The following is a 22404-nucleotide window of genomic DNA, read 5'->3' as shown; positions in this document are numbered from 1 at the left end:
ATTAATTGAGCTGCTCAGACCCTAATCCTTTATGTGTCCATTGTTGTAGGGTTTTGTTCCATGTGAATCTGCCTAATGACAAATTGTCAACTGTGAAATTAACTTGTTTTTTTTAATTCTGTTTTTGGTCAGTCTTTATTGGAGAAACACAAGGAGTTTACAGAGAAGCTGGAAGAAGTGTGTGATAATCTCACCCTGACGGAGAACCGGCTGATTGGTCATCAGCAACAGTCTGAAAATGCTGAGTGTGTCACAGACCTGCAGCAATACCAGCAGGAGCATCAGGTTTGATTTCAATTGTTTTGCCTCATAAAAAAACAGCAACTATGCATTTAAGAATTTTCAATATGTGTCCATCAATTAAACTCTGCTCTGATGCCTGTCTGATGTCAAGGCTCTGCAAAAAGATGTGTTGACGAACGCCAGTGCCTTAAATGAGGTGATCACCAGTACTAAAAAGTTTCTAGAGGAAAACTGCAGCAAGCTGACGCCAGAACAAATCGCCAATATTGAGAGCAAGCTGGAAGAGGCTAAAAGCAAAGCTAAGCTCATCAATCAACGAGCAGAGGAGTCCAGAAAAGATTTGGAGAAGGTTGTTACGACAGCCATAAAACAGGAGAGCGAAAAGGTTCAGATCACTTCCATATGTGTCATCTGTTAAAACGACGTAATGCACAAACATTTAAATTATGTGTTTTAGTGAAATCAGCATCATTAATGTGTGGTCTGTCTGTGCAGGCAGCAGCTGTTGAACGGCTTGAAGAAAGTAAGAACAAAATCGAAGGTCTCCTGGACTGGATATCCAACATCGGGAATGAAAACAAGAGCAGTCTGGAACAAACTGACCATATAAGTAAAGAGAATGGAAACCTGCCAGAGGAAACCTCTGCCAGCGGACTGATTGGAGAGGATGACGCTGCCAATGGAAACGCTCTGCAGACTACTGAGAATGATTTTGGCAAAGAGAAAGGGGGCATGAATGACGCCTCCCTGGGCCTCGATAAACAATACGCCCTGGTCAAGGTAAAAATGTCGAGCATTTATGTAGAATTCTCGAACCTTCATACTTACTAGTGACTTTATTTTTCAACAGTTCATGCATTAGTAATAATCCCAGGACATTACTTAAGGCAAATCATGATGAAATGCAAAGTTGAAAGACGTAAGCAGCAATAAAATGCAGAAATTTCAAGTAAGAATGAAATGGTGTAAGCTATGGTCAATTTCTAAATCTGCTGAATAGTACATCCGAGCAATCATAAAAGACCACTGAAAACCAGAGACCAAAAGTTTATTATATTAGAATAAAAATTCAGAATTGAATAGTCAGTTGTCTGCTGGGATAGGCTCCAGCCTCCATAACCCTATTTGGGAGAAAGTGGGTATAGATAATGGATGGATGGATGGATGGATAAGTGAAATTTGACATTGGAAAGGAGATGGATCACGTTGTGAAATGTGGTTTATGCAACATGTCAAAAATAGATAAAATTATAGTTTAATAGTATCAAGCAGACCTAAGAAATCAAAATCAAAATTCTGAAAGTGAGTGAAATCTTAAAGTTTTAGAATGGATTTTTTTGGGGTTTTTAGATCAGCATTTTAGGCCAGGAAATAAAAACAGTAAGAAATAGTAAAGAAAAAATTAGTATAAATATGTTTAAAGGTTTTAAAAAAAAAAAAAAAAAAAAAAAAAAAAAAAAAAATTAAATAATTACTGCTATTGTTATTCCTACAGGCCCGTCATCAGGAGATTCTGTCCCAGCAGCAGGACCTGATCATGGCCACACAGTCAGCTCAGTCTCTGCTTGACAAACAAGCTAACGTGCTGTCTCCAGAGGAGAAGGAGATACTGCAGAAGAACATCCAAGAACTGAAGGGACGCTACGAGGTCTCGCTGACTCAGGCCGAGCAGCAGATGAAGCAGGTGCAGTGCGTCCAGGAGGAGCTGAAGAAGTTCCAGGATGACTGCGAGGAGTTTGAAGGCTGGTTAAACCAGGCTGAAGGAGAGATTGAGGAGCTGGGCACTCCCGCAGGCTCCCTCAATATTCTCAGTGATAAACTTCAGCGGCAGAAAAGCTTCTCCGAGGATGTGATTTCCCACAAAGGGGACCTTCGTTTTATAACTATTTCTGGGCAGAAAGTGCTGGATGTGGCTAAAGCCTGTGGCTTGGCTCAGCCTGCAGCTAACAATGCTCAACTGCATGTGGACACTTCCGGGACCTGTTCTGCTGTCAAGGATAAACTAGATTCAGCTGCCAGCCGATACAAGACACTTCATTCACAGGTATTTAGTCTGCAATTGATTACGTGGAAAGTTGTTGCTATAGCTTGCTCTTGCCACTGGGTGGCAGTATTTGTCTTTTTAGACATTTTTAGACTTTTTCCATTTTTAGAAAACTCCAAAAAGCAATGTCAAGGAAAGTGACCGCTTTACATCTTTGTCATCTTTGTCAATTATTATAAGCCTGTGTGAATAATTATGTTTTTTTAATATCCAAATGAATTTCATTTCCATTGTTTCAGTGCAATCTACTTGGCAACAACCTCAAAGAAGTGGTTGACAAATACAAAAAGTATGCCGACTCGACCACTGATCTTTTGAAGTGGCTCAACAGCTCAGAGGAGGAGGCGAGAACGCTGCAATCAGAGGCCATAGCAGCCGACCCACAGACGCTGCAGAAGCAGCTGGAGGAGACCAAGGCAAGAAACCCAAGCAACAATTGGCCTAGTCTTGGAATCAAGTCCAGCCTCAGAACTGTGTTGAAAAACTTAAGTTTATCTCAGATTGTGGTATTTTTTGTTCTGATGTTCTTTGTGCAATTTTCACATTTCTGTGAGGCCTTTCTAATTCTTGAAGCTCAACAGGGCTCATATTGTTCCTCCATGTAATGCATTACATTTCAGTGTAAATTGTTTTTTTTATAGTTAAACTTCAGAAATAGCTTTTTTGAGTAATCCTTGCCGGTGCCTGAGGTTGTCCTCATTATAATTTTCATCAACTCTCTGTGCACTTTAATGGATGTTAAATTATGAATAATCCAATTAAAAGCATAGATAAAGATAAGATCTTTATTTAGAGACAACGCATGTAGAACTCGGAGCATCGACTGGGTTATAAGGTCATGGTACAAAAGACCTGCCTTACCATATACAGTGTTTCCACTGACTGAAGTACAACCAAGCTATTTTTAGCTCTACATTCAAATTCAAACCCACGAGTGAATAGTTTGGTTATTTGTAGCTTACGTACTCCTAAGAGAGGATAAGAAAGTAGGCTGACAGAGCTGTCTCTGTCAAAGCTTTTGGCTGCAGTTAGCTTGAACATTTCTCTGTCGGGAGTGTAGTGACTTACAGCCCAGATATACCCAGATAAGAGGCGCCTGTGAGCCAACCAAGGAACACAGTACTTTAGGCTGAAGTATTACAAATCACTGCAGCCTCTCTGTAAGAACAACAGTCAAGGCAGACAAGTACATTTAACTGTATCTATGGAATGACCCAATATTAAGACATCTTCACTGAGTTACTATCTATTACTCTGGTGAAATGAATAATACACAGTGTATGTAGATATAGGGCTTATATATGTGAGGATTTCTGTCTTATTATTCACTAATCCACAGGCTTTACAAGGTCAGATGATGGGACATCAGACTGCTATTGACACGTTACGTAAAACAGCTGAATCTTTGATCGCATCTGAAGGAGACCTGCTGAGCAACCCTGATGAGATCCAGGAGACAGTAGGTGAGGAACAATCAAAGTCAGGTGCACAACATGTTCTGTATACATAATATCTCAGGACTGTTGTATGGCTCACATGAAAATACTGGGATTAGGGCCTAGGGATTTTAGATAAGCACGTTGAAAGATGCCAGACAGTTAAATAATACTGACATTGTTTGGAAAGTTTTAAAAATCAGGTGGTTTGAAGTGCTGCTTGACATTAACAAACTTCATAGTTTTGCAAAATGTTAGCCAAGCAACTTGTTACAGCAGAATTTAGTGCAAGCAGACTGTCAGTGTCAACAGAACAGAACGAGTCCTCTGTTACTGTTAGTTATCAGTGTGATATATGGCTTTTAGAGTGTCTCATTAGTGTTCATTTTCCCCGCTAACTGGTTTCTTGGCCCACACTTCAACACATTTTAATGACTGTCCTCTGCCAACATGATAGCCTCAACAAACTCATACATGCCAAATAAGTTTCAGCTTCGGTTTGAAACGTTTTGTGTTTCAAACAGTGAGACATGATTCTGCTTTAAACAGAGCTTGATTTGTTTCTATGTGTTGCAGATGACATAGTGGAGCGCTACGATAACGTTTCCAAGTCTGTGAGTGATCGAAATGAGAAACTGCAGATAACCCTGACTCGCTCTATGAGTGTGCAGGATGGTTTGGACGAGATGATGGGATGGATGGAGGGGGTGGAGGCCAGTGTGAAGGAGAAAGGTCAAATCCCATTGGACTCTGCATCTATTGGAGATATCCTCAGCAAAGAAGCAGTATGTTTTCATATCATCATTTCAGTAGTCTGATAACCACATACTGTATGTTACCAGCTCCATACTCATTTGAAGTATCCATTAAAACTTTGTCCGTCTTGTTTCAGGCATTAGAGCAGGACATAGCAAGTCGCCAGAGTAGCATCTCGGCCATGAAAGCCAAGGTGAAGAAGTTTGTGGAGACGGCAGATCCCTCTGCTGCTGCACTTCTGCAGTCGAACATGGAGGCTCTCTCCCAGCGCTTCTCTGATGCCTGTGATAAACATAAGCAAAAAGTCTCCCAGCTGGAGCAACTGAAAGAAAAAGTGGAACAGTTTGAGAATGTCACCGATAAAGTTCAGCAGTTTGTTGTGAAGCGCTCGCAAGATCTGCATGAAACAGATGGGCCGGGGAAAACATTCAATGAACTGTCTCAGCTAATGCAGGTGAGTACTGAAACTGTAAATGGATACAGTTGAAGTCTCTCAGTCATGTCATATTTATGTTTTTTTTTTTTTTACCACAAATATAGTTTCATAAAGCACAGAATAGCTGACTAAGATCATTTCACTGCAGAGCACTAAAGGTGAGATGGCTGAATATGCCAGTGACCTGGAGAAACTGCAGACTTTGTCCAAGGAGCTGTCTGAAATATACCCTGATGGAAACAAAACCCAAATTCAGAGCAAGATGGACAATCTCTCAAATATTTTTAGCACCTTCAAAGACACCGTCAAGGAAAAGTAAGTCGGGGAAAAGAAAGTTAATTCTATAATCTTTGTCGTAACATTTGTGTTTGTATAATGTCGGTAATCTTCAAATGGATGCATGGTGTGACTAATTTTTGTCTACTGTAGGGAAGAAGAGTTATCATCCTGTCAGGACCAGCTGGGAGGGTTTAGATCTGCAGCCAGCGCTCTCACCAAGTGGCTGGAGGAGACCAATGACAGAGTACCTGCAGCTCAGCCGAGCAGCAGTGAGAAAAGTCTGGAGAAGGACCTGCAGACAGTCAATGTGAGTCATGAGATTAAATAAAGACGATATTATAGAGACAGTGTTAGTCCTACACGTTTCACCTAACTGCACTTAAACTGCTGGAACAGAGGTCACTGATGTTACATGTGACTCAGCAGTTTGAAGTGCATATTATATTTTGCAATCGAAAGATTGTGTAAGTGTGTTTTAACAGATATTAGTCCTATCCTCCCAAAACTCCCCACAATCACAACCGGCTTTCTCTGCCAACTCATGACAGATGGATGGTAAGTGTTTACACAGATCTAGGACTCAAACACTAAGTTGTCCAGCAGAGAGACCGTTTTCTTCATAATATGTAACAGAAAAGATCGCAGAAGTAGTTCCTATAAAATCAAATGAAGAATAAAAAAAAGTTTGCGAAGTAGCAATATCATTTGTTGCTCTGGTTTTTCCTGTTTCTCACATTTACTTCTCAGACATTACCTTTAGATTTCATGTGTTATGAATGCTGGCTGTCATATCCATGCTCCTATATACCATTTATCTGTCTAATTCATCTTTTATAAGGGGTTATTAGATGAATGGACATCTAAAGGTCCTGCTGTCCAGGACCTGAACAGTAAAGGATCAGAACTGTGCAGCCTCATCATTTTCCTCACATCCCCTGCCAAGACGAAGAACCCCAACAAATCAGGTAAAAACTTATTCTCGTGTATTTGAATGCTTCAGTGGAATGGGTCGCATGGTGTTCACTTCTGAGTACTGTACTATTAACACTAACCATTTGAGATCATGGAAAAATCGGAGTCATTTTCTTTATTCTTTACACAAGCTGTGTCTTCTGTCTTTGCATCAGCTCTTACTAATGGTGGTGGTCCAGCAAGCCATACCTACCTAACTAATAAAGGTAATCAAGTGTTTATGTGGATGCTGCTTTATAAATAGACTGTTTGTGGTGTTCTGTATTAGTTCTGTTATCACTTTCCAAAACACTGCTATGGCTGTGGGGGCTCTGTGCCAAATGAATAACAACATTTGTAAATCTCTATAACAGTATGTTCATATTGTGAATTTTTTTAACAGCAACAAAGACCATTAGAGAGACAAAGTTAATTGTTTCTTTTAACTCTAAATATATCACCTGTTTCAGTCTGATGAGAACCACCTGTTTGTACGAAGTTGCACGTTTGATTACTACCATAATCAACATCTTTGAATTTCAGCGCAGAGCTTCTAATCCTGCTGTTGGAAATCAGCAGATTAAAACATACATTTTGATGTAATAGTCAAGTGTATAATTCATATTATGAACATACTGTACCATGATATAATATATTAACAGTGCCTCACTATCAACATCATCTCATCATGACATTCTGACTAGAAACACCTTGTTTGGAAACTATTTGTTTTTGATGTCCTCAGAGCTGATGGGGATTCAGCAGAACATGTCATTCGTCAATGAGGGATATGCAAGCCTCGGGGAAACATTGAAGAGACGAGCAGATCAGCTGAGCAGTTTAGTGCAGGAGGTGAAAGAGGCTCAAAAGGAGACGGAGGGCATGATGACGTGGCTGAAGGAAATGAAAAAGACGGCGTCGTCCTGGAACAACGCAGCCACAGAGAAGGACTCAGTGAAATCACAGCTTGAACAGCAGAAGGTACGGGAAGTGTTGCTGCTCACCAAATGAAATGTCACATTGAATTATGTTACTAAACTTCACCCCTCCTCAATGATTTCTGCTTATATGCATGAGACAGTCATATGACACTGTTCTTGTAAATCACAGGATTCAGCTTTAATGATTTGTTTTATTCTCTCAGGCATTTGAAGATGACATGAAGCAAAAACAGGAGCAGCAGCAGAAGGTCAGAGAGAAGCTTCTCAGCTTGATTAAGACTCATCCAAACTCCCCTGAGGCAGCAAAATGGAAGCAGATGCTGGCAGAAATAGGTATGCACGGAGGTGTTGGCTCCAGATGGCCCTGGGTAATTTATGTCATTGAGACGGTCACAAGTATGTTGAGTAAAACGTCTCTTTATGGCACTGGTCTTTGAGTATATTAGCTGGTTTTTGTCTTGTTATCTAAAATTGCTCCACATACATACAGTACATGTTAACAGAATGTGAGCCTGTCTCTGTACCTCCTCTCTGCTACACAAAGTTAAATTTACACATTTGTGGTGCCAAGTCATGCACAGTGGGAGGTTTGTCAGGAGAACAGTCGGACAGAGGTCAGAAAGGTGCTGTTGTGCTGACTAATACAGACTGGTGTGATTGTTCCGCCCTCCTGTTCAGATGCTGCTTGGGCCGATATCAGCGGCTCTGTGGAGGAGAGGAAGCTGCACCTGGAGCAGTCCAACAAGAATCTGGACATCTTCCAGACAACTGAGCTGCAGCTTGGCCAGTGGCTCTCAGAGAAGGAGCTGATGATGAGCGTCCTCGGACCCCTCTCCATAGACCCGAACATGCTTAAAATGCAAAAGCAACAAGTTCAGGTTAGCATGGTGCATTTTGTTGGGAATAATTTTACACCTTGTGAGTCCAGTATTTGCTATGGGTTTGACTGATTTTCTTCCTATATCCCCCAGATCCTCCAAAATGAGTTTAAGAGCCGCAAACCTCAATATGAGCAGCTTGAGGAAGCTGCCTCAGCCATCCTGAGCTCATCAGACAACGAAGACCCTTCGAGTGGGAAGCTGGTGAGGGAGCAGCTTGCTGCAGTCACCCAGAAGTGGCAAGGCCTCACAGGGCAGCTGGACCAGCGAGATGGCCTCATTGACCAGGCAGCGGTGAAGACCGGGCAGTTTCAGGAGTTACTGCAAAGTCTCAGCCAGACTACCACTCAGCTGGAGAATCAGCTCACAAACCATCAGGGCCACAGCACCCAGCTGGACGCTGTGAAGAAGCAGCTGGAGGATGTTCACAACATCTCTGCTCAGCTAAGAGAGGAGAGGAAGAAGCTGAAAGAAGCCGAGGGCATCAATGCAGAGCTCACAGCGATGGTGACGGAGGACTATCTCAAAGCTGACCTGGCCAGGCAGCTAGAGAGTGTCAGCAAGCCTTTCAGACAGTTGGAAGAGAAAGCAGGTTGGCCTTTTAACTTAACCTAATAATGTTGTGTTGTGATTTTTGGAAAGACGGAGCCATTCATTTGTGTTGAGTCACTGCAGCTACAGCTTCCCAACAGGATAAATAGTTGTAATCACAATTGTTCTTCTGGAGTATTCAAACTCCACCATGGTTCTAGTTTTTTTTTTTTTTTTTTTTTTAAGTTATTTTTAAAACTCAATTCATCTCTGTCATCTCCACCAATATTCCCAGTTACCTTTTGTTTCCATTTAAGATGTATTGTAGCTTTTAACTTGCTCATTCCCTCCCCTCTCTGTTGCAGCAAAACGGATCGAGCAGTTGAACTCGACCTTTGCCAGCTCTCAGCAGTTCCATCAGACCTCCAAAGACTTCCAGTCATGGCTGGGTGAGAAGCTCCAGGACCAGTCGAAGCCTCTGCCCATCTCTGCCAAGGTAGATGTCCTGCAGCAAACCCTGGAGGAGCACAGTAAACTCCAAAAAGCTCTCGGTGAAAACGAGGAAGCTTATAGTACAATCACTGGAGAGGGGGAGATGCTTCTGCACAACACTGATGGTGCAGAAAAGTTGGCGCTACAAGGGCAGCTCACTACCCTCTCTTCCAACTGGGAGGAAGTGAAGAAGAGCTCTGCAGAGCAGGCTGACAAACTCCAGACTGCTCTGCAGAGATCGCTGAAGTACCAGGAACATGCAGAGAAGCTGAGCTCTTGGATTCAGGAGTGCGAAGCTAGCGAGGGCCGAGTCAAACTCACCGTTGATCCCGTTGCAGTGGAGAGCTCCATTTCTCAGGTGAAAGCTCTTCAGAAAGATGTCGACAAGCACAGAGGGTTGGTGGAGCAGCTCAACGCAGCTGCAGATGGCCTTCTTGATGTGGCCAACACAGACACTGAAGCTATAAAAGAAGTGAAGGCTAGCATTGGCAAAAGAGTGGACAATGTAGTAGAAGGTCTGCAGAGCAAAAGGGAGTCCCTGGAAAAGATCTCGCACGCAATTAAGGAATTTAATGATACCTACAAAGAGGCAAAGGGTCAGCTGGAGGGAGCTACGAAGCAGGTGGATGCCTATGAATCACAGGGAATGCAGGCATACAGCAACAAGAACTTAACCAACATGAAAGCTCAGCATAAGAGTTTAGAGGGAGTGCAGAACCAAGTAGAGCACATGAAAGCCTTGGCGAAGGATCTTGTGGTTGACATCCCAGATGCTGAAGGAGTGACTGACCTCTTACTGCATGCAGACAGCATAGAAAAAGACTACAGCAAGCTTAACAAGAAACTGGAGGAGACATGCCAAGTATTAGAAGGTAAACTGCAGGGTATAGGGCAGTTCCAAAATAGGATCCGTGAGATGTTCACTTGCTTCACAGAGCTGGATGATGAGCTGGACAGCATGCCTCCCTTGGACCTCAACTTGACCACCCTTAAAGAACAGCAGGACAGCATTCAGAGTTTTGTGGCGAAGCTGCAAGAGCTGATGGCCAACACGGCCAATGCTGGAGACAGCTGTAAGAAGATGCTGGAGTCTGAATCCTCACCCGACCTTTTAGGCCTGAAGAGAGATCTGGATGCTCTGAGCAAGCAGTGCGGCAAACTGTTGGATAGAGCCAAAGGCAGAGAGGTTCAGGTCCAGAGTACTCTCACCAAGCTGGAGGAGCTGTACGGCAAACTCAATCAAGTGGAAGATAAACTCGGCAGAGCTGTGGACAAGGAGGCATCCCAGGGGGCGGTCGGCATGGAGACCGATGTCATCAACCAACAGCTGGAGGCCTTTAAGGTATGTTGACCCCAAGTTGATGCTTCATATTAATTCCTTCAGTTAAAAAGTGGAATAGATGTCTGATTGAATATTTCTGAAAACACAGCAGCACATACAGCATGGCAGTTTGATGGTAACAGCTTTCTCCACATTACATTTGCACCTGTTTGTTTTGTCCTCTCAGGGGATCAGTATGAATTGCTACAGGAGTGAACTTGGTGAAAATTGTTCCAGAGGGACTTCATACATCTTCACACAGTCCTGTTTAGTTTGCTTCACACATTAGTAATGAACTTGTGATGTTAAGCTGCACTGGTCCTGGCATCCCAAAAGTATTCTCCTGTATATCACTGTCTTACAATTTTAGTGCATATTAAATCACAATATTTTAACCCTCCCATTGTCCTAGGGTCAAAATGACCCGCAGCTGTGTTCAACTAAGTTCTATTTTATTTTTATATTTTATGGGATCATTGGTGACAAGGAGGCGATGAGGGATTCTTTAAAGAAACCCCCAACACCTCCTATACAAATAAAAATATTAAAATATTAAAATAAAATAGAACTTGGTTGAACACAGCTGCGGGTCATTTTGCCCCTAGGACAACGGGAGGGTTAAGCTACAACATGCATTCACTATGAATGGAAATAGGGTGGATATTTAATATTTATCCTTTGTTTCACTGTAGTCTAAAGTAACACCTTGTCCATAGAGGAACTGCAGTCTACTAATGACAAAACAGGGATTCACACAGCAAAGGTTTAATATGTCACTCATGTAACTAAATCTAAGGTACCATTCCTGTCAACTTGGGGTTAGAGCTCTCCATATCATCAAATGGCAGGGAAGTAGTGGAGATGTGGGTGGAGCTAGAGGTGGGGAGTATTTGCATATTCACTGAACCACTAGTGTAGAAGGAAGACAAAGGTGTAGTTACATCAAAGCCACTTCAAGGCGGTAGGGGATTTCTTTCTTGGAAAACATGTAAATATGTCGATCATTTTGATAAACATAGACATGAGGTTTTTTTTAGATTTATTCAATGATAGGAGAGGAACTTCATGTAGGATTAGTGGGGATAATACTAATATATCTTGTCTTTTTACAGTCTTAAAGTGGTTCCACCAGGGTTTTTCTTTTATACTAAAAACATTTGGTAAACGTGAAAGATGCATACATTTGATTTTGTTGCTGAAATTCACAAAAAAGTAACTTCTTTAAGCCCAAACAGAGTCCCCTATGTTTTTTCAAATGGGCAGTTACGGTGAAATGCTACTTTTATTTTCATTTAAACCATCTTCCCTAAAAGCTATAATCTGTTAATATTTTTTCAAAAATGTAACAAACCTACAAATAACACTTAAGATGCTTTCCACAAAATCCACAAAACCTTGCACCGAGGCAGGTTACCAGCAGCCTCTTTACTCATCACACTTGCTACATTCGTGGCAATCCCTCTGGGGACTGCTGGTTCATTCAGGGCATCTGGTGTTAATAAAAGAGCTCGGGTCCATATGCAATGAAGGGGTGAGAGGGAAGGACCATCACAGCCAGGTGGCTGCCAGCAGGGCGCCACTTGATTCACTAATGAAGCTGAGCTTGCATCCTGATCTCTTTACATTGCTAGAGTTGTTCTGAACCTTCACAGTCTGACATTCTCTGAACTGATGTTTGATTTTTTTGATCTTTTTGAGTTGGAAACCAGCGAATAAACTGACAGCTAGTCATCTTTAAAATGTCCTGACACCTACAGTATTAAATCCTGGGTTGATCATCCATTAAGGCTTGTGACATTAGATTTCTAAATACACTGTAATGAATGCTAGAATGTTAAAGACACAATAAACTGTTCAGGGTACCAGTTAATTAATTCGTTTTAATTATCCTGTATATCATTTAAAAATCAAAATGCAGTCTGATCATATAGCGAGACTACCTGCTACGTAATAACTCCTTCATGGTTCATACCGCATATGCTTCAATCTGCACTTTGGAAATGATAAAAGGATGCTAATCATCATAAAAAGTAGTAGTATATTTTATAACTGGTGTAAAGCAGCCTATGCCATTAAAAATTATGCTCCCAAAGGCTATTCTTTTTTTGGCTTTTGCTTCTGATATTTAGAATTTTTTTTATTTGTTGTGCAAGTTTTATACAGGTAGATGTACATACAGTATTATACACATATCACACAGCTTCTTAATTATCCTAATGATCTGTTTTCAATTATTTTTCCCCTCGGTATTGTCTATAAAACTGAATGTTCCTTTGTTTGTATCGTTGAGGGATAAAACAAGGGTGAGCCATTAGCAAGATTTACAGACAGATGCAAAATATTTCAAAAGCCCTTAAATTCCTCTGGAGGTTTTGAAAAGAGGATTAACCTATATTCAGAGGTGAAATCGTGAAGCTCTTCCTCATGTATAGTATTAGATAGGGTTACAGTAAAACAATGTAAACAGCTGTGTAGAGGCAAATGACACAGATCTGACCTAAAATTTGGGTCAAGGGATTTCTTTTTTCTATCAAGGGGGTGCTGCCGTCACGTTAGAAGGGCTGCATCCAAACCTCCAGTTAAAATGGATTCAAATATCTTTGGGGTAGTCGCGGTGGAGGTGTCAGCTTGTTATGTCGAGTTTGGTTTCAAGACCTCGCAGGGTAACTATCAAAGAAGTGATTGATTCAAATTGTTGCTAAGCAGCGTTGTCATGGTGCATGTTTTTACCCCGTCTTTGTCCTGCCACCCCTCTGAGTTGAGAGGACATATTCGGTCTCAGCTGCTCCTGGAAAAAAAAATCCTCTGTACTTATCTGTAATAATAAGTAGCATCAGGAGCAGAGCGGTCACCAAGAGCAAATCAGTACTAGAACTTGATGAAGTTGTTTCTTTATTTAGCAACACCAAAGAAGCATTAGATGATTGTGTCATATGCTGTTTTATATTGAGTGAATCAGACTGTTGCTGCTGCAGCTAAGTGGGCTTTACTGGCAGCTAGTGAGAAAGAAATAAACAGAGAAAGACAGCGCTTGGATTCGTCTCTTTCATGTGCTGTTACCATTTTAGGTCAAGTTTTGAAAGAGAAGTGCTCCACTTCATGTGTTTACTCTTGTTTTTCACAGGAGTTTTGCAGGAGCTCAGAAGTCCTGGTGTATGTTATATGTACCTTAAAGGTGACTCAACACCACTGGGGGCTGACGTGGGCGTCTTTCCTCTGTTCAGACATTACATCACTCTCTTACAGTTGGAAAATAATTTGTACCTTCTGAGTCATACTGTACTGTAGTTGCTCCAACTCATTGAAGATTATCATAAAAAAGTGTCATGGGGCCACGTATTGCTTACTCACTGCCACATAACATTGACAAATTCTCCTGAAAGTGAAACATGAAACTTCTGTGGGCCAGTTTCTATACAAGTAGAGTGTACAATGTTTCGCTGGAAGGCATTAGGCTGAGTTTTCTATTACTCAAAGGTTTCTAGTCTTTGTTTGCAATTCATTTTTCATTTGAACCTACATGACAGCAGACCAGTTCGAAAACACTGTATAAATAATTTCCGTTTATTTGTTTAAGAAGAAATGTCAAACATTCAGTGGTTATTGCTTTGAATATTTGCATTTTTTGATAGTAATATGGTTTTGTTCCATTGGCCAACCTAAGCTTTGGGAATTGATTAAGGGAAATGATTGACAAATTATCAACATAACAAAAATATTTATCACTATGTTGGGAACAAACAAGACAAGTCAGTTAATAATCCAAGAATATCCCCTTCAAGTTTTACTTTATTTCATTAAAAGTTACAGCACCAAAAGTAACACCATGCAGAAGAATTTAAAGAAAATAAATTGTATTGCTGGTGAACTCTGATAACACTCATATAGAGTGCAGTGTTCTCCCCATCTGACTGAAATCTGGCTCTTAGTTGGCGTTGCACTGTCATCGAATATGCACTGTGCCTGATTGTTTTGAGAGGCGGATGAGTGGTACTGTTGAAAGAGCTCCATTCAGTTGTTCGACCAAAAAATGTGTCCTCTCTTCAACCTTTGGTCTCCTCAACTTTTGACCTTTAGCACTCAAATGAAATACAGCTTTCACATTTTAAGAAAAGTTTGGCTCGTGTGTCACAGTGGGTACAAAGGGACCTGCAGCAGCCAGAAAAGGGAAATAAAGACATTATTTGTATTCATTCATTCAAAAGGCCGAATATTTTAAAAAGTATCCAGGTTTCAGTGGCTGAACATTTTTTATTTAAAATCCCATCAGATCCGAACTGCTTATTTTTCTCTGCCAGCATCTTCTTTCCTTCTCCTGTCATGCGTGCAGAGCTGGACAAAGAAGTTGGGGTTGTTGGGCTCCTTCCCGAGCCACTGTGGTGCAGACAATCCAGGAAACAAAAATAAATTCCTTTCACTATCTCCTCTCTCCTCCTTTCTTCTCCCACACCGGTCACTGGACATAAAAGCCCCTTCATGCACTTGGCAGAGCCTCTGGTGTTAAATTACCTGGGACCTGTGCCTCCCTCAGCATTCCACAGTAATTAAGAATATCTGCAGGGTCCACAGCAACCATCCACAAGAAAAAAAAAGCACAGGGCAAAGAGAGAAAAAAGGAAAAATGTCTATCTGTTTCACCATAGTGTGATGTCATCAAAGTGAGAACTGCTGCTGCTGCCTGCTGGTTGAGTTTTCTTTTTCTGTGTGTTTGAATTAGAAAAGCTGGTGCATAGTGCTTCCCCTCCCCATTCCCTCAGCCACTGAAAGAAAAAAAGAAGAAAAGTGAGTGGCTGTGTCAGGATGTAGGAGATGGCTTAGAAGTGAAGTCATATGGGCCATGCAGACATAAGGGGGAATTAGAAAGGTGGGGGGAAAGGGTCATATGTCCACCAATCAACATGTGCTGGAGCGGCTCTGAGCACAAATGGAGTTGTGGCAGATGTTGTCTGAATAATGAGCGGGGGCGGGGCATGAAGCCTTCTGCCAGGAGGTTGTCTGTCAGTAGAGGGGAGCGATGAGAGAGGACGGGCAGGCTTTTTTGTTTATCTAGGAGTACCAGCTCTCCTCAGAACTGCCCACAGTTTTGAGTTGAGCCTGCTGGATTTGTCTGTGGATATGTTTTCACATTGCACTAAGGATTTTCCTTCAGCTCACATGGATGCTGCGAGGATTTCAGGGAAAAAGAAGCACTTTGGATCAGAGGAATAGTGATTAAGTTTTGGCAATTCATGGAGAAGAGCCTAGAAGAGTATTTTTGGGATGTGACTGTATTCAGAGACAGGATTTTCATCCCTTATATGGAGTATAAAGCTGTTAGACAGTCCGATTTGTTTGGGATTTTTTTAATATCTAGGACTGTAGTTTTTTTATTCAGAGCAGCTGAATTGTGTATTTTTTTTAAAGAACATGTTAGCAAGAAAATGTAGATTTTATTTTGAAAAATAATTGTAAATGTCTAGTGTTCATTTGTTAACTTCTCATTTAAGAGAGGAGAAACATTACTAGTTTGCACAGTTGCTTCTCATGTAAGTTGGTCACATTGTGCTCCTTTTTAAATTGCTCAGCGTGCACTAAAGCAACTTATACCTCAAAGGATTTCACTACATCCTTAATCTTTTCTTTGTCGTGAGCAGTTACAATTGTTTTAGCATGGGCAAACCGCTGAGCAGACCAGATTGCCTCAGACAAAACCCTTCCTGTGTGGGGAAGGGGGAGGAGGAGGACCTGAACATTGATGACTGCTATGTGCCCCAGAGGTCCATTTATGACACCGTGCGGCTCAATGAGCAGATAGACTCGGGCTCTAAAGGCAGCCTCTCTTCCCGACACTTCACAGGGACCCTGCCCTACACGCACCGCACCTTAGACCTCAGCAGCCTGTGTGGAAATGGAGTTATCTCTGCTTCTAGTTCGTTTGAGCTCCGGACCAGAAAACCTGCCGTGCTGGACGAGCGCCCTGTCTTTGATGGGCTCAAACTCAATGGGAACATAATTAGGATGAATGATACAGTGCTGCCCAAGTCACGTCTGCAGGGAGGAGAGAAGAAGGACCATCCTCAGCAGCAGCGGCGGTCATGGAGGACTTTTGCCCCCACTAATTTGAGCGAGTATGCAAGCCGCAGTGGAACGCTGTGCTCTGGGAGTGTGGAGAGGCCTGGGCTGATCAATGGCAGGAGAGGGCAGAGTATGACCAGCTCACTGACATCTGAGGAGGACTCGGGTCTGTACAGCCCGACTGTGGAGAGGGAGCGACATGCCCATAGATCCCACAAAAGAAAAGGCCCCAGTACAAGGAGCCTTTCATCTTCAGAGGCGATGCACATGTCCGGGGACCTGAAGACAGGACGGTCGCTGAGCTCAGGACAGGAGGACTTTCCTTTCTCCCCTGTGAGGGACAACAGGTCTCTTTACCACAGTAGCAGCTTGGTTCAGGAGCCACGACTGACACAATCTGGTCTGGTGAAGCTTAATGAAAAGGATACCCTGAGCAATGGAGAGTATAAATACTGCACAGGGAGATCATCTTCAGGGTCAGCCTCCAGAACTCAAAACGACAGCTCTGGGTGGCGGTCCAGGACTTTAACGGACTACGATGAACTGTCCACAGCTGAGCTGTTAGAGGATGTGTCATGTCAGGATGACTGCGAGTTGGTTAGTGTGGTGGTGACGCAGCCTGAGACATACGGAAACTCTGTAACTCTACCCATAGAGAGCCGCCAGCAAACAAAACCATGTACTGTGCAACAAGGAGCGTCCAAATACAGCATGGAGGAGCTGGAGGAGTTTCTGCAGTCACTGGAGGCCTGTCTGCCTAAAAGTTTACAGACATTCCAGCACGCAGGGGAGCAGGAGATCGAGGCCTTACTCAGAGATATTGCTGCATGCCCTGAAATGGATCCTATGGGTTATTTCTCCCCACAGGTGCCCAAAAAGAGCCTCTACCTCCGTTTCCGAGTCTTTCGTCATGAGTCGTTTCATCACACGTTTCCCGAGATGAAAAATGTCTTAACATGAGTTTTTCCTGGCTGCTGGAAGTCTGTTTTTCTTACATGTCTGATTACATGATGGGTGAATTTGGTTTTGTTGAGCAGTCCAGCCTGCAAGTCTGTCTGCGTGATTGTGCACAGCCGTGCTTTAACTGTAGGCTCTGCTTCTCTGGAAGTCTCTGACTGGTTGTTTATGTCAGCTGGATTTTTAACACTAAACCTGAGATGATGATGTGGCAGTCATGTCTCCGGACATGGAAAAACTTCCTTGCAGTATTATGGACTTTTTTTTTCAACCAAATCTAGATTTAGATCATTGAATTATATATTTTTTTTCTTATTTCTTTTTTTATATATTGAGTTACACAAAGGATATTTTTGTAAGACGGGGACTATAGTGAAATAAAACTTCACAAATGGCAAATGTACAGAATAAATCAAACACTTGATTTGGTCCAGTGAAGAAAAATCATGTAATCCATCATTGAAATCTCTGTAGAACAGAAACACTGTGGGTTTAATTTGATCAGTGTGATAAAACATTTCCACATTATAAAGAAAATTAATTTCCTAATAGGACTGATAGCATAGTAAATTGAGCATATATAAAATATCCACTGTGATTTGTTCCATTCATCTTTAGGGTTTCCAGAAAGAGGCCATTGATCCGTTGCAGACGCAGCTTCAAGACATCAACTCCCTCGGACAGGGCCTAATCCAGAACGCTGCAAAAGGCACCAGCACGAAGAAGCTTGACGATGACCTGGAGGGTGTTAACGCAAAGTGGAATACCCTCAATAAAAAGGTTATTTGTTGTATATTAACAGTCTGACTGGTTGATGTTTGCTTTTGAATTGTAGTCATTTGTGAAAATATAATGAGGCAGTATGAGTCATTTGTTCTTACTGGTTTTTTTTTTATAGTGTTATAGGCACAGTTTAAGTTGGCCTTAAAACAGGTGACATCTATATTTACCATGTGGTCTGCAGATTGCGGAGCGTTCGGCCCAGCTGCACGAAGCCCTGTTGCATTGTGGGAGGTTCCAGGATGCTCTGGAGTCCCTGCTTAGCTGGTTGACCGATACAGAGGAGCTTGTGGCCAATCAAAAGCCTCCTTCTGCAGAGTTCAAAGTGGTGAAGGCGCAAATCCAAGAGCAGAAAGTAAGTCAGTACTATGTGGTACAAATACATAAACACGTGGACTCGCAGAACACACAAATAGCTGTATTTTAGTCTTAACACTTCATCACTAGAAAGTCCACGCAACACTGACTTTGCCATTCATCTTATTTAATTGACATCCATTGTTAAGCATGAGTGTGGTACACAAAGCTGTATGTTAAATGCACACCTAATTTGTGCCTGGTAGATTTACTGTTTTTTAAAGTGAAGTGAGGCAAAGGCGCCTAATAACTCTCCTCCTTTGTTTGAACTTTGACAGCTCTTACAGAGACTGCTGGATGACCGAAAGCCAACAGTGGAGCTCATAAAAAAAGAAGGAGGGAAGGTCGCGGAGCTGGCAGAGTCTGTGGACAAGGAGAAGGTCGCAAAAGAGATTGAATGCCTGGGGCAGAGGTGGGACTCCCTGCTCAAGAAAGCTGAAAACAGGTCCGTATACACACCTGTAATGTAAAACACACTCTTGAATGCAATACTTCAGTACGTTTGAGAATTAAATGTTCTTAAGGAAACATTTCCAAAGACGTGAAGCATGGAATTTGTGTTTTTGCCTTCATTTGGGAATATTTAAAATTGTTTCCAATGTCAGAGTCCTTAAGGCCTTTATGTTCCTTCTACTGAAGCTAAAAGGGATTGTTCAACATTTCAGGAGATGCACTTATTTACTTTTTTGCCAAGGATTAAACAAAACAATAAATATATATGAAATATGATGAAATATATGAAATATAAAAATGTACAATAAATATTCAGCTATAGCTTGTACCTGAATAGCTTGGATTAGCACTAACCCTCTTTTTTTTTTTTTTTTTTTTTACTAATTAAATGACTAAGATACATCATGTTTATTAACATAATATAATATATTTATTATTGAGCTTTAGAGGAGCCTAAGAAATGAAAGTGCTCAATCAATTGGTCAACCATACTTCCCAAACTTTCAGACTATTACTTTAAAGATGATCATAAAGGAGATGAAACTCTTATTGAAAGTATTCGCACAGTTTGCACATTCACCTGCTTTCACACCAACAGAAAAGTGTAATGACACTAAATGATGACAGTAAATTAAAAGGGACTTTTTGACTTGCATTCAATAATGTCAGCTAGAATGTCACTGTCCATTTACAAGGGATGACTTTGTTCCTAATCCACTATTGTCAATATGTTCATGAATGTGGCAGGCAAAAGCAGCTCGAGAGCATCTTAGGGGTTACTCAGCAGTTCCACGAGACTCTGGAGCCCCTGAGCGAGTGGCTTACAGCCACAGAGAAACACCTTGCTAACTCTGAGCCAATTGGCACGGAGACATCAAAGCTGGAGGATCAGATCTCTCGGCATAAGGTAATATCCATCATGTTACATCAATACCACATGTTGTCATATGCTCTGCTCAGTTCATTTTAATTCATTTTACTTTTCACTTTAAGTTTGTGCTTTTTGTTATTTCCCATTTCACTTTTTATTACATTTCAGTTTCATGTTTTTGTTTTCTGTTTGTGTTTTCTGTTTGTTTTCATATTTTCTTGGCCCGTTTCCCATCCCCTGCACTCAGGCCTTAGAGGAGGAGATTATGAATCACAGTAAAGACCTGTTTCAGGCCATCAGTCTGGGTCAAATGCTCAAAGCTGTGAGCTCAGTGGACGAGAAGGAGTTTGTTCAGTCCAAACTGGACATCACCCAGGCCAGTTACATAGAGCTCCAGGAGCGATGCAGGAGGAAAGCCGAGATGCAGCAGCAAGCTCTGGCAAACGCCCAGCTGTTTGGAGAGGACGAAGTGGCCCTCATGAACTGGCTCAGCGAGGTGCACTTGAGGCTGAGCGAAGTGTCCGTGGAGGACTACAAAATAGATGTTCTTGAAAAGCAGCTGGCAGAACAACTGGTATACACTCCTCCTCAGGCCACGCATTATGTTGTCCTTTCATTTAAGTTGCATCAATCATGTTTCAGTTTACTTTACTGATTTGTGTGTCATTCATTGTTTAAAGTGGAGCATCTCTTGCCACTTTCAATTCGTGTCTCTGAAGTTGTATTTGTCTTTTCAGGCACTACAAAGTGACATTGATTTGAGAAAGAAGAATGTTGACCAAGCTATTTCTAATGGGATGGAACTGCTGAAGCAAACAACAGGCATGTATGAATTAAGATTAACAGTAGTCAAAGTTTTTTTTTGAGTGGAAATGACAACATTTGTTGAAAGGTAATTTTCAGAAATAACTGTCAGTTTCCTGTCTGCCAATTTATTAAAAAAAAAATAGTTTGACATTTGCTTATTTGCTTTCTTTCTTTCGTGCTGAGAGTTAGATGAGAAAATGGATTCTGTCAGGTCTCTACGATAAATATTCATATTCATATTTACTACCAGCAACCAGTTAGCTTAGCTTAGCACAAAAGCTGGAAAAAGAGGGTAACAGGCAGCCTGGTTCTGTGTACAGGTATCCGAATCAACCTGCCTGCACCTTTAAATCTCAGTAATTAATAAAGTAACTTCCTGGAGTCGTACTATCAGTGTTTGGTTACCAAACAACCAGTGACAAATTCAGGATGTTTCCTCACCTACCCAAGATATAGATACATGTAAATAGGTCTGTTGTTATAATTAGTAGAGTCATATCAAATCTGCTTTTCTAACTCTGGGAAGAAAGCTACTGATAAAATCATACAGGATTCTGCTTAATTTATTTCCATTAAGTCGATGATCTTGTGCTCTAAGTTTAGCCAAGCCAGCAGCATACTGTACATCCTTTATCTACAGCAGAACACTCAACTTGTATTTCATTATTTACTTTCTATTTATAGGTGATGAGGTGGTTGTTATCCAAGGCAAACTGGATGGAATAAAAACAAAGTATGCGGAGATAAACTCTTTGAGTGACAATGTTTTGAAGACACTGGAGCGGGTTTTAGGTCTCTCTGCTAAGCTGCAGCATACTCATGAGGACTTGAGCTCCTGGCTGGAGAAAACAGAGGCTGAGATTAACAACTTTGCTGATCAGGAACATGCGGGCGAGCAGCTGATTCAATCAGAAAGCCGGCAGAAGGTAAGGCTTTCTACCTTCAAACTGTGTATTTGCTCCTAAATAAATACTCCATGTTGTATCAACACTCAGTCAGCTCCTATACAGAGAAAAACACCTGTGCGTTTAATACTTTTCAAATAGTGTTTTCTGCATGTCATGTGATCTTGTCCAGGCCTTGCTGAAAGAGACCAAAGACCAAAAACCTTTGTTGGACAAGCTGAATGAGCTGAGCAGTTTGCTCCTGGATCAGATCCCCTGGAACACTCGTGAGGGTTTAGATAAGCTGGTGACTGAGGATAATGAGCGCTACAGAGCCGTCTGTGACACTGTCACCCAGCAGGTCGACCAGATCAACGCTGACATACTCAAGTCACAGCAGGTAAACCAGAGAAGTTCCTAAGCAGCTTTCTCTCATTTGACTTTCTCTCTTTCTTTTCATGTAATTCTTCCTCTTCTTTTTCTTTATAGTTTGAACAGGCTGCAGACGCTGAAGTCTCCTGGCTGACTGAAGCTGAGAGGAAGCTGCTGTCGATGGGCGAGATCAGGCTGGAGCAGGACCAAACCACAGGCCAGCTCCAAGCACAGAAGGTTAGCCCTACATACTGTGTGTGTGTGTGTGTGTGTGTGTGTGTGTGTGTGGACAGACACAGGTCTCGATTTAAACAAAGTACACAGAGGTTTGGTTTGTTTTGTAGCGTCCAGCCAAAACTTACTACTGGTTTTACAGATTTTCTCCATGGACATCATGAGGCACAAAGATGCTGTGGATGAGATTGTGAAAACAGGAAAGGCCATCATGAACAGCAAAAACACAGAGGAGAAAGAAATGTTAAAGGTAAACAAAGATTTTTTTTTTTACTTTAAAAAAAGCAATCCTTTGTTAAGAAAATGTGCAAAAGTTATAGGATTTTC

At 41.7% G+C, this 22404-nt stretch overlaps 1 protein-coding gene across 3 annotated transcripts in view; it reads left to right on the top strand.

The window, feature by feature from the left end:
• Nucleotides 1-22404, top strand: part of dst (dystonin) — a 103532-nt gene that overhangs the window by 60672 nt on the left and 20456 nt on the right. For all 3 annotated transcript variants that reach the window (XM_069144829.1, XM_069144830.1, XM_069144831.1), the window contains 27 exons: nt 133-285; nt 395-628; nt 739-1023; nt 1739-2287; nt 2527-2703; nt 3627-3750; nt 4300-4508; nt 4616-4933; nt 5064-5230; nt 5345-5501; nt 6033-6159; nt 6322-6372; nt 6891-7126; nt 7290-7419; nt 7765-7964; nt 8058-8556; nt 8861-10329; nt 17938-18099; nt 18284-18454; nt 18735-18901; nt 19657-19816; nt 20028-20354; nt 20518-20602; nt 21272-21513; nt 21665-21871; nt 21961-22080; nt 22220-22327. In XM_069144829.1, the coding sequence (XP_069000930.1) occupies nt 133-285; nt 395-628; nt 739-1023; nt 1739-2287; nt 2527-2703; nt 3627-3750; nt 4300-4508; nt 4616-4933; nt 5064-5230; nt 5345-5501; nt 6033-6159; nt 6322-6372; nt 6891-7126; nt 7290-7419; nt 7765-7964; nt 8058-8556; nt 8861-10329; nt 17938-18099; nt 18284-18454; nt 18735-18901; nt 19657-19816; nt 20028-20354; nt 20518-20602; nt 21272-21513; nt 21665-21871; nt 21961-22080; nt 22220-22327 (6834 nt within the window). The remainder of the gene's footprint in view (nt 1-132; nt 286-394; nt 629-738; nt 1024-1738; nt 2288-2526; nt 2704-3626; nt 3751-4299; nt 4509-4615; nt 4934-5063; nt 5231-5344; nt 5502-6032; nt 6160-6321; nt 6373-6890; nt 7127-7289; nt 7420-7764; nt 7965-8057; nt 8557-8860; nt 10330-17937; nt 18100-18283; nt 18455-18734; nt 18902-19656; nt 19817-20027; nt 20355-20517; nt 20603-21271; nt 21514-21664; nt 21872-21960; nt 22081-22219; nt 22328-22404) is intronic.

This window comes from Embiotoca jacksoni, unplaced genomic scaffold (assembly GCF_022577435.1).
Source record: "Embiotoca jacksoni isolate LCO1_2020_lvr unplaced genomic scaffold, fEmbJac1.0.p SCAF_12, whole genome shotgun sequence".
Lineage (NCBI taxonomy): Eukaryota > Metazoa > Chordata > Actinopteri > Embiotocidae > Embiotoca > Embiotoca jacksoni.
This window is presented reverse-complemented; position numbering and strand designations above follow the sequence as displayed.